The sequence below is a fragment of the Gopherus evgoodei genome, chromosome 5 (genome assembly GCF_007399415.2).
Source record: "Gopherus evgoodei ecotype Sinaloan lineage chromosome 5, rGopEvg1_v1.p, whole genome shotgun sequence".
NCBI lineage: Eukaryota > Metazoa > Chordata > Testudines > Testudinidae > Gopherus > Gopherus evgoodei.
In genome coordinates, this window is record NC_044326.1 from 14,093,411 (window position 1) to 14,106,058 (window position 12,648).

Here is a 12,648-nt window from a genome sequence, read left to right on the forward strand (position 1 = left end):
ATTAGTGGATACCTGCTTCTTATCTGGAGTACTATTAAGCTAGAAGAGCAGCTTTCCACCTCTCAGCAAGGAAGTGATGTAGTCAATAATGTCTTTTACAAGGAAGAGCTGGATTGGGTCCAGGTGAAATTAACAATCCAAAAAAGCAAGGAAATATATCACCCTACCACTCTACCATATCAAAAACACTTCAGTCGCTTAGTGAAAATCACCCGGGTAGGCAGGTCTTACATCTCCAACCAAGCAAATGTATACTTCCATTTTATTGCAATGAAAGAGTCACAATCCTGACTTAAGCATTGTGGGCTTGAAACCAGAACTGTTGACTTGAACTTTTAACTATGTCCGGTGGAAAATATAACCTTCATAATCAGCAGGGAGCCTAGAAATCCGTTTGCCATGGAAAAATGCAGAATTTGCATTTTTACAGAGAATCTTTAGTTTTTCCATTTTGTGAAAAAATAAAAACACAGTGGAACTCCATTATTCTGATCTAACTGGAACTAGGCCAGATTGGATAATCAAAAATTTGGATAATCAGGAGAATTGGCAGAAAGCTTTCTATCCCTGATTTTAAGTTGGCAGCAGGGAGGCTCGGGCGATCAGCCCTGGGTGGCAAGAGCTTAAGTGGTCAACCCCAGTCAGCAGGGCTGACAACTAGAGCCCCAGCCACCCCGGGCTGACAGCCTGAGCCCCACCACCGTCAGCCCCAGGAGACTGGTGGTTCAGGTAATATGGAGAGTCGGATAAGGGAGACTCAAATAAATGACGTTCTACTGTATGGAATAGAGACAGAAGTATTAGTATATGTAAGAAATACAAATTACAATTCTATTAATTTTATTACAGTGCTTGATGACACTGGTAGGCTTTGAACTTGCTTAAATATTGTAAATATATCAATAAAACAGAGAATCACAGAATACCAGAGTTGGAAGGGACCTCAGGAGGTCATCTCCTCCTGCTCAAAGCAGGACCAATCCCCAGACAGATTTTTGCCCCAGATCCCTAAATGGCCCTCTAAAGGATTGAACTCATAACCCTAGGTTTAGCAGACCAATGTTAAAACCACTGAGCTATCCCTCCTGCAATACTGTGTTCAGTTGATACCTATCTATACTGTGGTTAGGGAAACTAAAGTTCAACATTTCATTGTAATCACAGAAAAATGCGGATTTTTGTTTTTGTTTTTGTTTTTAAGTCGGTAAATTGGGGGGGGGGGGTTATTCATGGAAAACTAGGATCCCTGACAATCAGTAAACTTAGATGCTTGAATTTCAGCAGTGCAGTTTAAGTCTCAGACGGTTCAACCCAACCAAGTCTGTCAGCATTGTATCTCCACTAAGTGGCTAACGTCACTGAAAAAGGTATCAATAGAGCTTCTCAACCAGGAACCTAGTATCATGAAAATATTGTCCATGGTACAGTCCTGGTCAGCTGACTATTGTCACTGAAGCTCAGACCCTTACTAGGAAATAAGGGCCATCAAATGTCATCCAGAGTGATTAAGTGGCTCATAAGTAGGAAAGCGTGCTCAGCAAACACTGCAACTAGAATCACAGATTCGTAGGACTGGAAGGATACTGATAAGTTATCTAGTCCAGTCCCCTGCACTCATGGCAAGACTGAGTATTATCCAGACCATCCCTGACAGGTGTTTGTCTAACCTGCTCTTAAAAATCTCCAATGAAAGAGATTCCACAGCCTCTCTAGGCAATTTATTCCAGTGCTTAACCACCCTGAAAGGAAGTTTTTCCCAGGGCCGGCTTTAGGACATGAGGGGCCCAATTCAAAAGAACTGCAGCCAAAATGCCGCCAAAGACAGTGGCAGCAATTGAGCTGCTGCCGAAGATAGCGGCGGCAATTCGGTGGCAGCTCAAATCGGTTGTCGCTGTTTTGGGCGGCACTTCGGTGGAGGGTCCTTCCTCGGCAACAGTTGTCTTCTGGGGCCTTACCTTACCTTGCGGGGTCCCTCTTCCCCTTCTGACGCGTGGGGCCCAATTTATGGGAATCGGGGAATCAGCCTAAAGCCGGTCCTGGTTTCTCCTAATGTCCAACCTAAACTGCCCTTGCTTCAGTTTAAGCCCATTGATTCTTGTCCTATCCTCAGAGGTTAACGAGAACAATTTATGTCCCTCCTCCTTAGAACCACCTTTTGTGTAACTGAAAACTCTTTTGTTCCCTCTCACTCACTCTTCTTCTCTTCTCCAGACTAAACAGACCCAATTTTTTTCAATCTTCTCCCATAGGTCATGTTTTCTAGACCTTTAATCATTTTCGTTGCTCTTCTCTAGTCCTTCTCCAATTTGTACACATCTTTCCTGAAACGTGGCACTCAGAATTGGACCCAATACTCCAGTTGACGCCTAATCAGTGTGCAATAGAGCAGAAGAATTACTTCTCATGTCTTGCTTACAATTCCCTTGCTAATACATGCCTGAATGATGATTCATTTTTTTGTAACAGTGTTACACTGTTGATTCAGATTTAGCTTGTGATCCACTATTACCCCCAGATCTGCAGAATTTCTTCCTAGGCACTCATTTCCCATTTAGCACACATGCAACTGACTGTTCCTTCATAAGTGGAGTACTTTGCATTTGTCTTTGTTAAATTTCAACCTATTTACTTCAGACCATTTCTCCAGTTTGTCCAGATCATTTTGACTAATGTCACAATCAAAGACAGCAGCCCAGGACATTCTGTTCTTATTAAAAAGATTCCTGCTAAAGCAACAAGTGACACTCCTTTGTTAACTACGTTCAGTTTCAACCCCCATATATGCTATCAAGCTCTGAAATGAAGTATTAGTCACTGCACTGTTTGCCCTCCCGAAGAAAGCTGATACTTCTTTCAGAACAATACTTGCTTTTCTACATATTCACTTTTGTGATTCAAATCTAGCTGAACATTTATTTCTATACAATACATAATTAAAAACAACCTTCAAAGCTGAGCTTCATTCTCACTTAATTTTTATATTGCTGTAGTGCTCAGAGACCCCCAACAATATCAGGACTCTGCTGTGCACAGGGCAGTACAGATACATAGGAAGACAAATCCATTCCCTGAAGAAGTTACAATTGAAAGCCTAGATCCTGAAAGCTGTTCTGCAGAAGTGAACCCCTACACCCGCACAGAGACCCACTGAAATCAATGGGGCTCCACAGAGGCACAGGGATCCATATGGAAAGGACACAAGGCCTCAACCCAGCAATCAGACTGAACGAGCAAACCTCTTTGGCTATGCAGAGCTCTTTTGAAGTCAGTGGGGTTCTACACAAGTGCAGGAATCTCAGGGATTAGAATGTAGGATCAGGGCTGAGTAGGCTACCTGCTCAAGCTGAGTGAAATGCAGAAAAAGTAAATAAACAGCATAAATTGGTAAAAAAAAAGTCAACTAAATATAAAGGTTAGCCCAGGTATTACTAATCTTAGAATTTTAAAGTTTTATAGCTTTTATATTTAATAATCTAAAGGGTAATCAGTAACACCGATAGATCTCTCTATTTCATAAACTTCCATCACTCTGTCTGGGCACAGGAACTTTAATTGAGTGTCCCTTTTAAAAAAGTGGCTTTATTTAAAAAAAAAAGCAATGGCCAGCAATTATCTTTAGGTGGTTGTTTTTTCATGTTTGTTTTCGGGGGGAAGTGGGGGGGATTTGAGCAGTTGTGTAACTAACCAAACACTGGATCTTCCTCTGCCTGACTAATGGTGCGGTAATTAACAGTTCTTTGCCTGTTTCCACCTTTATGCTCCATCGACAGCAGCAGCACAGTCCTGGGAGCAGGTCAGCCAAGTACTTGGGCCTGCCATTTAAACATTTCTTTTAAAGCTACATTTAATGTTGACAGCCTTGTCTGCCTGTTTGTTGGCTTCTCATACAAACATTGCCAGGCCTCCTTCTATGCTGTCCCCATGCATGGATCGAACCTTCCTGAGCTCACCCTCCAGGCCTCTACCCTTTCCAAACTCAGCTCCCTCCTGAAGCTCCATTTCTGCTGCGGGACCCATGGGAAACTAGCTCACTAATCTCAAGTGTGAGGAGTAATTGGGAATCGCTTATAGTACCTCTTTATTCGTTCAAAACACTGTTCACATAACTTTTTATAATCAAGACGTGATTAACCACCACCTTATAAGCTGCACTACTTTCTTCCAACCCCCTGTCTTTGGAATACGAAATCCTTGGAGAAAAGACCATGCCTTCCCTCCTGTTTGGCAGTGCTTAGCACATTGTGGGAGTTACCAGAAATAAACAAGTAGCAATGAATGAGGTACAGGGTATTTCCTGGAAATGTGTGGCTAGCTGGAGGCAAGAGGACTTGCTGCCCCCGAGGTGCAGGTGACAGTCATTAATAGCAATCAGCAGTCAATCTCCAGGTAATGACCTTCACTAAGGTTGTGCTACTATTATAACTACAAGAAATAGGTGTATGTAAATGGCAGGTGATGCCGTTTCAATTGGTATATCCAGGTCATCGTTAGATTATTCATGCCCTGTAATTATCTAGTTCAGCGGCACTGAACCAGCTCAACATTCCATTCATCTTAGCATATTCAATGAGTAATTATTTATGCTGCCCTCCTCATGTTCTACAGAAAGACTTCAGTACTTGGTGTATGTGGAGTAATGGCTTAAACATCACAGCGTCAGTGCATTTAACTTTGACGCCAATTTCATGATCATAGATTTTCAAGGTCAGACTCAGGGCCGGCGCTACCATTTAGGCGACGTAGGCAATGGCCTAGGGCGCCAGAATTTTTGGGGGGCGCTATTTTGCTGGGGGGGCGGCATGCGGGTCCAGTGGACCTACCGCAGTCATGCCGGCAGTGGGTCCGCTGCTGGAAAGGCTCCGGTGGAGCTGCCGCAGTCATTTCGGTGGACGGTGCGCTGGTCTAAAGGCTCCGGTGGACCTACCGCAGTCATGCCTGCAGCAGGTCCACCAGAGCCTTTAGACCAGCAGACTGGCAGCCAGCATCACTGCGGCAGCTTCACCGGAACCTTTCCAGCAGCGGACCGTCCGCCGGCATGACTGCGGTAGGTCCACTGGACCCGCGGGGGGCAGCGAAATGGCCGTCCGCCTAGGGTGTCACAAACCCTGGCGCCACTCCTGGTCAGACTATAAGATTAGTAGTTACGAGTGAACACAAGTATCAAGGGAAAAATGGCTTTGCCCATAGGAAAATTACTTCACTGAACAATGAAGAAATATGGACATCCTAAATCAGTGTTTCCCAAACTTGGGATGCCACTTGTGTAGGGAAAGCCCCTGGCAGGCCGGGCTGGTTTGTGTACCTGCCACCTCCGCAGGTCCGGCCGATCGTGGCTCCCACTGGTCACAGTTCACTGCTCCAGGCCAGTGGGCAGGGCCGCCCAGAGGATTCAGGAGGCCTGGGGCAAAGCAATTTCGGGGGCTCCTTCCACAAAAAAAAGTTGCAATACTATAGAATACTATATTCTCTGGGTGGCCCCTGTGGGGCCCAGGACAAATTGCCCCATTTCCTCCCTCCACCCCCGGCAGCCCTGCCAGTGGGAGCTGTGATCGGCCAGACCTGGAGACGTGGCAGGTACACAAACCAGCCCGGCCCGCCAGAGGCTTTCCCTGAACAAGCAGCATCCCAAGTTTGGGAAACACTGTCCTAAATGCACGATGATCATATGCAATAAAATGTAAAGAATTTCTGTTTCCTTTGCTCTACTGTTTCTAGTAATACAGAATAAATATCATAGGCTACCAAAGATGTATTTTAACAACACTTTCTTTAATTTGTCTAGTTTTATTTATATGAGAGAGAAGCTAAAGTTAAGTTACATAGAATTTGATGCACACTGGGAACTGGACTCAAGTGTCAAAATCTCTTTCAAGGCTGCATGCTTTACTGCAGGTTGTAGAGCACATCCTACTCAGTTATCCAGGGTCTGGAAAGGCAGAAAACACAGTGTAATCCACAAGAGGGGATTTTTCATCATCTTGCCTTTTTTCTTTATCTTCCACTTCCCCTTATAGGTCTAATGGAGGAAAAGCCTACTAAATCCAAGATATATCATAGCCTGAAGTTCAACAACATATGCTAGATGGTCTTTGCTTGCGCATCAGATACCATTCTCCACTGGCTCTTGCCACTGGGAGAAAGGATAACTTTGTCTAATAGCAGGACTTCACCTGCAATCCATCTTCCAAGCTGACCTCAAGTGAACCAGGGACTCTACCTGCCTGAGGAAAAAGCAAAACGCTAGTGTGAAGCTAAATCACCACTCGCTTATCACCACCAGCCCATGAAAAGCACCTATCCTTCAAACCATCTGCTCCTCCATCGCCCTGCTTTTCACTTCTCTTGTGATCTCTCTGATCTGAGTTTGATTGGCAAAACTGACAAAATGAATAGCTTTGAACATGATCCTGCAGGGCCCTGAGCACCTTCAGCCCCCATTAAAGTCAATAGGAACAGGAGGTGCACAGCCCCAAGGTACTTGGCACTCTCTACTTTTAGACCCTTTTTAAGTAAGTGACAGTGTTTCATTGTAGTCTAGGTAACATTTCATTTTTTAAGACATACAGCTGTTTCTGTAACTGACAGTTTTTCCTGCAAGCTTAAGTTAGTAACAGGATTATACCATGTGTAGTTCAAATTAAGCATTCGACCAGCAGAAAGAACCTGGAAGGTCAGCATTAGCTGTGAGGGAAAGGACCACAGAATAACATCTAAACCTTCTATAAACTATGACGCTCTCCTTAAAGTGTATTGATGTCAATGCCAAGATTTCTACCACCCTTTGGATTTTCACTTAAAGTATTCAAATAAAGAAAACTGAGAAACTCACTCTAATGCGGGTCTCAAAACTCTAACTTTTAATGCTTCCAATATTCGATTTAACTCCACAAATGGTTCTTTTTGACTTTGGTCTATAGAAAGACCAGATTCCTGAAAAACAAAGTCACACCTTTTAGTTACCAGAAAAATGGCCAGAAAAAGTCTACAAAGTAGTATCTCATTTTTGAAATTATTTACACTTTAATATTAATACTCCAGTTGAGCGTTTCAGCTAACAAAATTAAAGATGCTTGTCTGGGGTATAATTTCTACTTATTGGTAACATTAAACATCCTGAGCTATGGTTACCTGACAGAGCTCCTCAGCGACATCCAGCATTCCTTGTCGGAAAAAATGTTCTACCATCACCTCATTGAGAATTCGCTGGCTGTCAGCTTGCCAGCATCCATCTATCCCCACGCTGCTGATGTCGGAGTCAAAATTCTGAAACGTACAAATTAACATTTAATAGGCTGGAATAATTAACTCCATGTAATTATTCTTTAATTAGGCAGAGACACCCATGTCTACACTCTCATGCTTTTTGCTTATTACTCAGCTGCCCTCAATTACCTCCCATTTTAAGAGAAACATACTTCGTTATTTTCTGTGTGCTGTAAGAAGAAATCCTTGGCTTGCTTGCTTGGAATCTAAAATTTATCCAATACAAGGAAATATGCTAGCAAATTACAAGTCTAGTTAATTAATAAAAGGATTTCCAGTCCATGATATGTCCTCGCAGAGAAGTGACAGCAGAGAAGAGTTTTCCGTATCTTCTAATCTATCCCTCCACTGTCTCCCCTCTATCTATTTGGGAAACTCTAGAACCCTGGTCAAGTTGTCAAGTGCTAGAACCTTGCATAAAGGCGCTACTGAGTTATGTTAATAGGTGGATCATTAGCTCCAACTGAGATATCAGGAAGACTATAGTATCTCTCTTGGTAGAGGAAATTAAGAGTACAGAAGCTGTCCTGCAGGGAAAGCTTAACCTGAGGCTGAGATACGCTTTGTTGTTTTAGTTAACAATGAAGGCAAACCACAGAAAAGGGGTACATTTGGACTATAAACACTGGGCAGATACTCTGTTTAAAGTGGGAACTTCACATGCTTATTCTACCCAATTTAAACTACTCATCCTTGCTTTCAACTACAGCTCCCCTTCACTTGCCAAAAATGCCCAGGGCCTAACTGATCTCTATATTTGGAGTCAGGAAGGAATTTTCCTCCAGGTCAGATTGGCAGAGACCGTTGGAGTTTTTTGCCTTCCTCTGCAGCATCGAGCACAGCTCGCTTACTGGTTTGAACTAGAGTAAACGGGGGATACTCTGTAACTTGAAGTCTTTAAACCAAGATTTGAGGATTTCAGTAACTCAGCAGAGGTTATGGACCTATTGCTGGAGGGAGTGGATCAGGTTCTGTGACCTGTGATGTGCAGGTCAGACTAGATGATCATGATGGTCCCTTCTGGCCTTAAAGTCTATGAATCTATGCCAGCTTCACTGTTCCCTTTATTTCCTGCACCAAATCTCATCTTCATGCCTTTTTCCCTGCTGCCCCCTACATATGGAACAACCTCCTTCACTCATGCATGCATCTGAGGAAGTGGGTATTCACCCACGAAAGCTCATGCTCCAAAACGTCTGTTAGTCTATAAGGTGCCACAGGATTCTTTGCTGCTTTTACAGATCCAGACTAACACGGCTACCCTCTGATACTCCTTCACTCAGTGCATAAGGCCTCAATCATCTCCTTCCGATCTTATAGACACAATCATTAGTGAGGAACAAAAACACTAGCCCTAAGTCAATCAACGGTCTTCTCCACCTTATTGTAAGAGGGGAGACATGGAGTGATACAGAAAGCTCAATATTAAAAATATAAAAGCTATGACCATTCATAAGTTATCTCACGTTTAACAAGAGTTTTGTCTTAGGTGCCTTACTTTGTAAATTCCGTGAGGTACAGACTGTTTGTTTGTTTGTTTGTTTGTTTTGAGCAGCCCTGAGCACCTTAGAGCTTAATAATAATAACCCTCCTATCTGAAACAATCCTGTGAACCATGCGAGGATCATCTCCATCACTGATCCTGATGACAATTTCCCAACCACATTCTGACTAGACAGATGGAACCCTTTACAGCTGTGATATTTAATAAGCATTCAGGAGTTTGGTCTATCAGGGAGGAATGCACAGCTACAAATAAGCACTCAGATTGGTCCAATTCTGCTCAGGCTTCTGCTAAAGAACCTTATAGTAACAGTGGTTCTTCAAGAAAACTTGTCCATGTGGATTCCACTCTTTGTGAACATGCATACAAGATAAGATCTGTCCAATCCTGTAATGTCTATTAGGGTTGTGCCTATGCTCTAGATGTCCTCATGTCATCCCAAACCAGATGCCATAAAGAGTGGGGCAGGTCAAACCATCCTTCAGTTCCTTTGCCAATACAGAATTCATGAGGAGTAGGACTTCATAGTAGTGGGGAAGGACGGTGAGTCATAGAAACCATGTGGACAACACATCTCAGAGAATCACAGTTACTGTAGGGAAGTCATTGCTGTTTCTTCAAGTAATTGTCCACATGAATTCCACTCTTGGTGACTAATACACAGTTATCTGTTTGCCTGGAGGTGGGTAGTAGGAGTCCTACTTAAATGACTATGGGACAGCCCTACCAAAGAAGGCATCCCTCTAATGTGGCTGGGTGGATTTAATTTGGCTAATTCGTAATATGTCCTTTAACTCAGATAATCTGAGAAGATATTGCCTGACCTATAACCCTCTCTGCAGAGGTCACGAACTGTCTAGATGTGTCCTGTCCATGTAAAAACATAGTGCTCTTACTGCTGCAAGTGTGTGAAGATTGGCTTCTCTCAAGGTTAAGTGAGGCTTGGGGAAGAGAACTGGGAGACAAATGAACTGGTTTACATGGAATTCTGAAACAACCTTGGGAAAGAACATGGGATGAGGCCTGAGCATGACCTTATGAAACATTGTATAAGGGGGATCCACCCTGAGGGCCTGAAGCTCTTCTGCCCTTTGAGCTGATGTAATGCCTACAAAAAACGCAATCTTCATTGGTAGGTGGTATAGGGCAGGGGTTCTCAATCTTTTTCTTTCTGAGCCCCCCCACCCCACTCCAACATGCTATAAAAGCTCCACAGCCCACCTGTGTCACAACAACTGGTTTTCTGCATATAAAAGCCGGGGCCAGCATTAAGTGGTAGCAAGCAGGGCAATTCCCTGGGGCCCCATGCCGCAGGGGCCCCCATGAAGCTAAGTTGCTCTGGCTTTGGCTTCAGCCCTATGCAGTGGGGCTTCGGCTTTCTGCCCTGGGTTCCAGCAAGTCTAACGCTGGCCCTCTTCGGAGGACCCCCTGAAACCTGCTCACAGCTCCCTAGGGGACACCAGGCCCTTGTCTGAGAACCACTTGTATAGGGAACAGGTCGCTAAGGGCTCAAGCTTGGGGAACTCATCGACTTTGATAATACTATAGTGAGATTCCAAATGGGAGAGGGCTCCTGAACCAGGAGAAAAATCATAAATTAGACCTTCAATTAATCAAGCCACTATAGAGGTAAGAACTTTCAGTATGACCCTGGACAGTAGCAGATATTGCTGCTAGATGAACCCTTACTAAGCCAATAGAAAGCCAAGATTGTTTCAGGGCTAAAAATAGTATTGCTGTAGTGGGTGTTGTCAAGAGAGGCAGCAGCGCTGAGATACTCAAATAGAAAACCTTTTCCTAAGTCTGTCTTTCCTGCTTTGGAGGATAATGTTCCGAACTTCAGCTGAACACCTTCTTTCAGTGGATATCATCCAGCCAGCATCCAAGCTGTCAGTTGTAAAATATGACCATTGTTCTGCCACACTATATTAGGCATAGCACCATAAAGTGATCGGGTGCTGCGCGTGGAGAGATTCACCAGCTCGGAGGGGAGGGCATAGGCTGGGGAGGAGGAGGGCATACCTCAGTCCCAGTGTTCAGGAAGTGAGAAAGGCATCAACAGTAAGCCTGGATTAGATCCCCTTTGGAACAGAACACATGGCATGTCCTGTTCTGGTCTGTGACAAATAGGTCTATTTCGACTTGTGAAACACGTTCTGTAAGCACTGGGTCCTTGACTGACCAGTCGCGGTTATGAGGGAACTGTCTGCTGAGGTGCTCAGCTAGCAAGTTCTGAATGCCTGGCAGACACAAGGCGAGTGGTGTGATAGGGTGAAAAATACACCAACGCCAAAGCTTAACAACTTCCTGACAGAGTGGATAAGACCTGGCTCCTCATGGTCTGATGATACAGCGCATAGCCATGGGATCATCACTTGGATAATGGATCCCTGGAGTAAAAAGCAGAAATGCTCTGCATGCTAAAAGATGACTGTGACCCTAGGATGTTTATGTGCAGAGAAGTTTCCTGAGGGGACCACAGGCCCAGAGTACAAAGATGGTTTAGAGGTGAGTTCCCCACCCCTGAGTGGAGGCATCTGTCACCACAGACTTGGTAGGTAAAGGTGCAGAGAAAGGTACTCTGTTCTGCACCACATGAGGGTCTTTCCACCAGAGAGAGGACTTCTTGTGGGACCATAACCATCACATCTGTGTGGTCTGAGTTGGGTAAATACACCCATTTCAGCCACTCTTTTATAGAGCACAGGTGAAGTCTAGCAACATGCGTCACAGAGGTACATGACGCCATGTGTCCCATTAACTACTGACTTGCAGGAACTGGGTTGCATATCACATGGTACCCAGTAACACCAAAGTTCATAGGCATATGGGTAATGGACCAATGGAGGAGGATGCAAATCTCTATGAGATTCGTGCCTTTTCCTACGGAGAACAGTTCCTGGAATCCCTCTTGGATTCCCATTGTGACCCCATGGAGGTGAGTGGGAGATGAGTCCCTGCTGTGCAGTGACAGAGAGGATCAGGAGTACAGAGGTAGGGCAACACTTTCAGATGTACAAGGTCACTAATGATCCCTCTACTCAAATAGGGGATGGTGTTGGTACCACTCCAATATAGCGGATTTGGTGACCAATGGTATAGCCAGCACTCCTTTCCATCTCTCCAAAGGTGACTCTAGTACTAGACTCACAGCTAAATCACTCAGTACCATATATGTTCTAGGTACCAGTAGGGACAAAGCGCCAGAAGCCAGAGGAATAGCAGTCTGCAGGTACAGGGGGTACCACAAGCATTTATTTAACAGCTGGTCCCAAGAAACCTTGGTCAGACCAATGGCTGCCCTTCAAGTGCTTAGTCTGAGGGGAGTACGACCCACGCTAACTTTTTGTCTGGACCTTGTAGGCAGCAGGGAGGGTGACCTACACTTTGGCTCGACTCTGGAGAGGCACTCCTTCCTGCCCCTTTCCAAAGCTGTCATCAAAAGGTATTGAAGTCAACGACTGGGGTCTCTAAATCGATGTTGCCCTGGAGCTCAAGATTGAATCATGGCTCACCGCAGCGCTCCTCAAAAAGGAACAAGCCTTCACTAGGTCCTTCTCTCCATGTGTGAAGAGGTCTTCACGGAGCACTGAAGAAGAAATAATCACAGATGGGTTTCCCAGGCCATTTGAATCCACTTGGAAAATGAGTGGTAGATGGAACAGCACTCTGAGATATGCCCCTCACCATCATTTAGAGGCCCAGCACCTCCCAAGAAGGGAAAGTTTTGACTGCTGGGGATTTTGCTGCTGCTATGATGGCTAGAGCTCTTGTACAAGGGAGTCCCGAGCCTATTAAGTGATAAAAGGGGCAGGGGAGATTTTATGCCAATGGGTAAAATAGATCTATATTAACAACACTAACTAATTAACCATTAGGAC

The 12,648-nt window shown here is 44.5% G+C and overlaps 1 protein-coding gene across 1 annotated transcript in view; it reads right to left on the reverse strand.

The window, feature by feature from the left end:
• The window catches only part of RMND5A (required for meiotic nuclear division 5 homolog A), a 38,100-nt gene that overhangs the window by 12,060 nt on the left and 13,392 nt on the right, over nucleotides 1-12,648 (reverse strand). The window contains exons 3-4 of the mRNA XM_030563090.1: nucleotides 7,129-7,263; nucleotides 6,830-6,930 (exon numbers count right to left, since the gene is read on the reverse strand). Coding sequence (XP_030418950.1) covers nucleotides 6,830-6,930; nucleotides 7,129-7,263 — 236 coding nt within the window. The remainder of the gene's footprint in view (nucleotides 1-6,829; nucleotides 6,931-7,128; nucleotides 7,264-12,648) is intronic.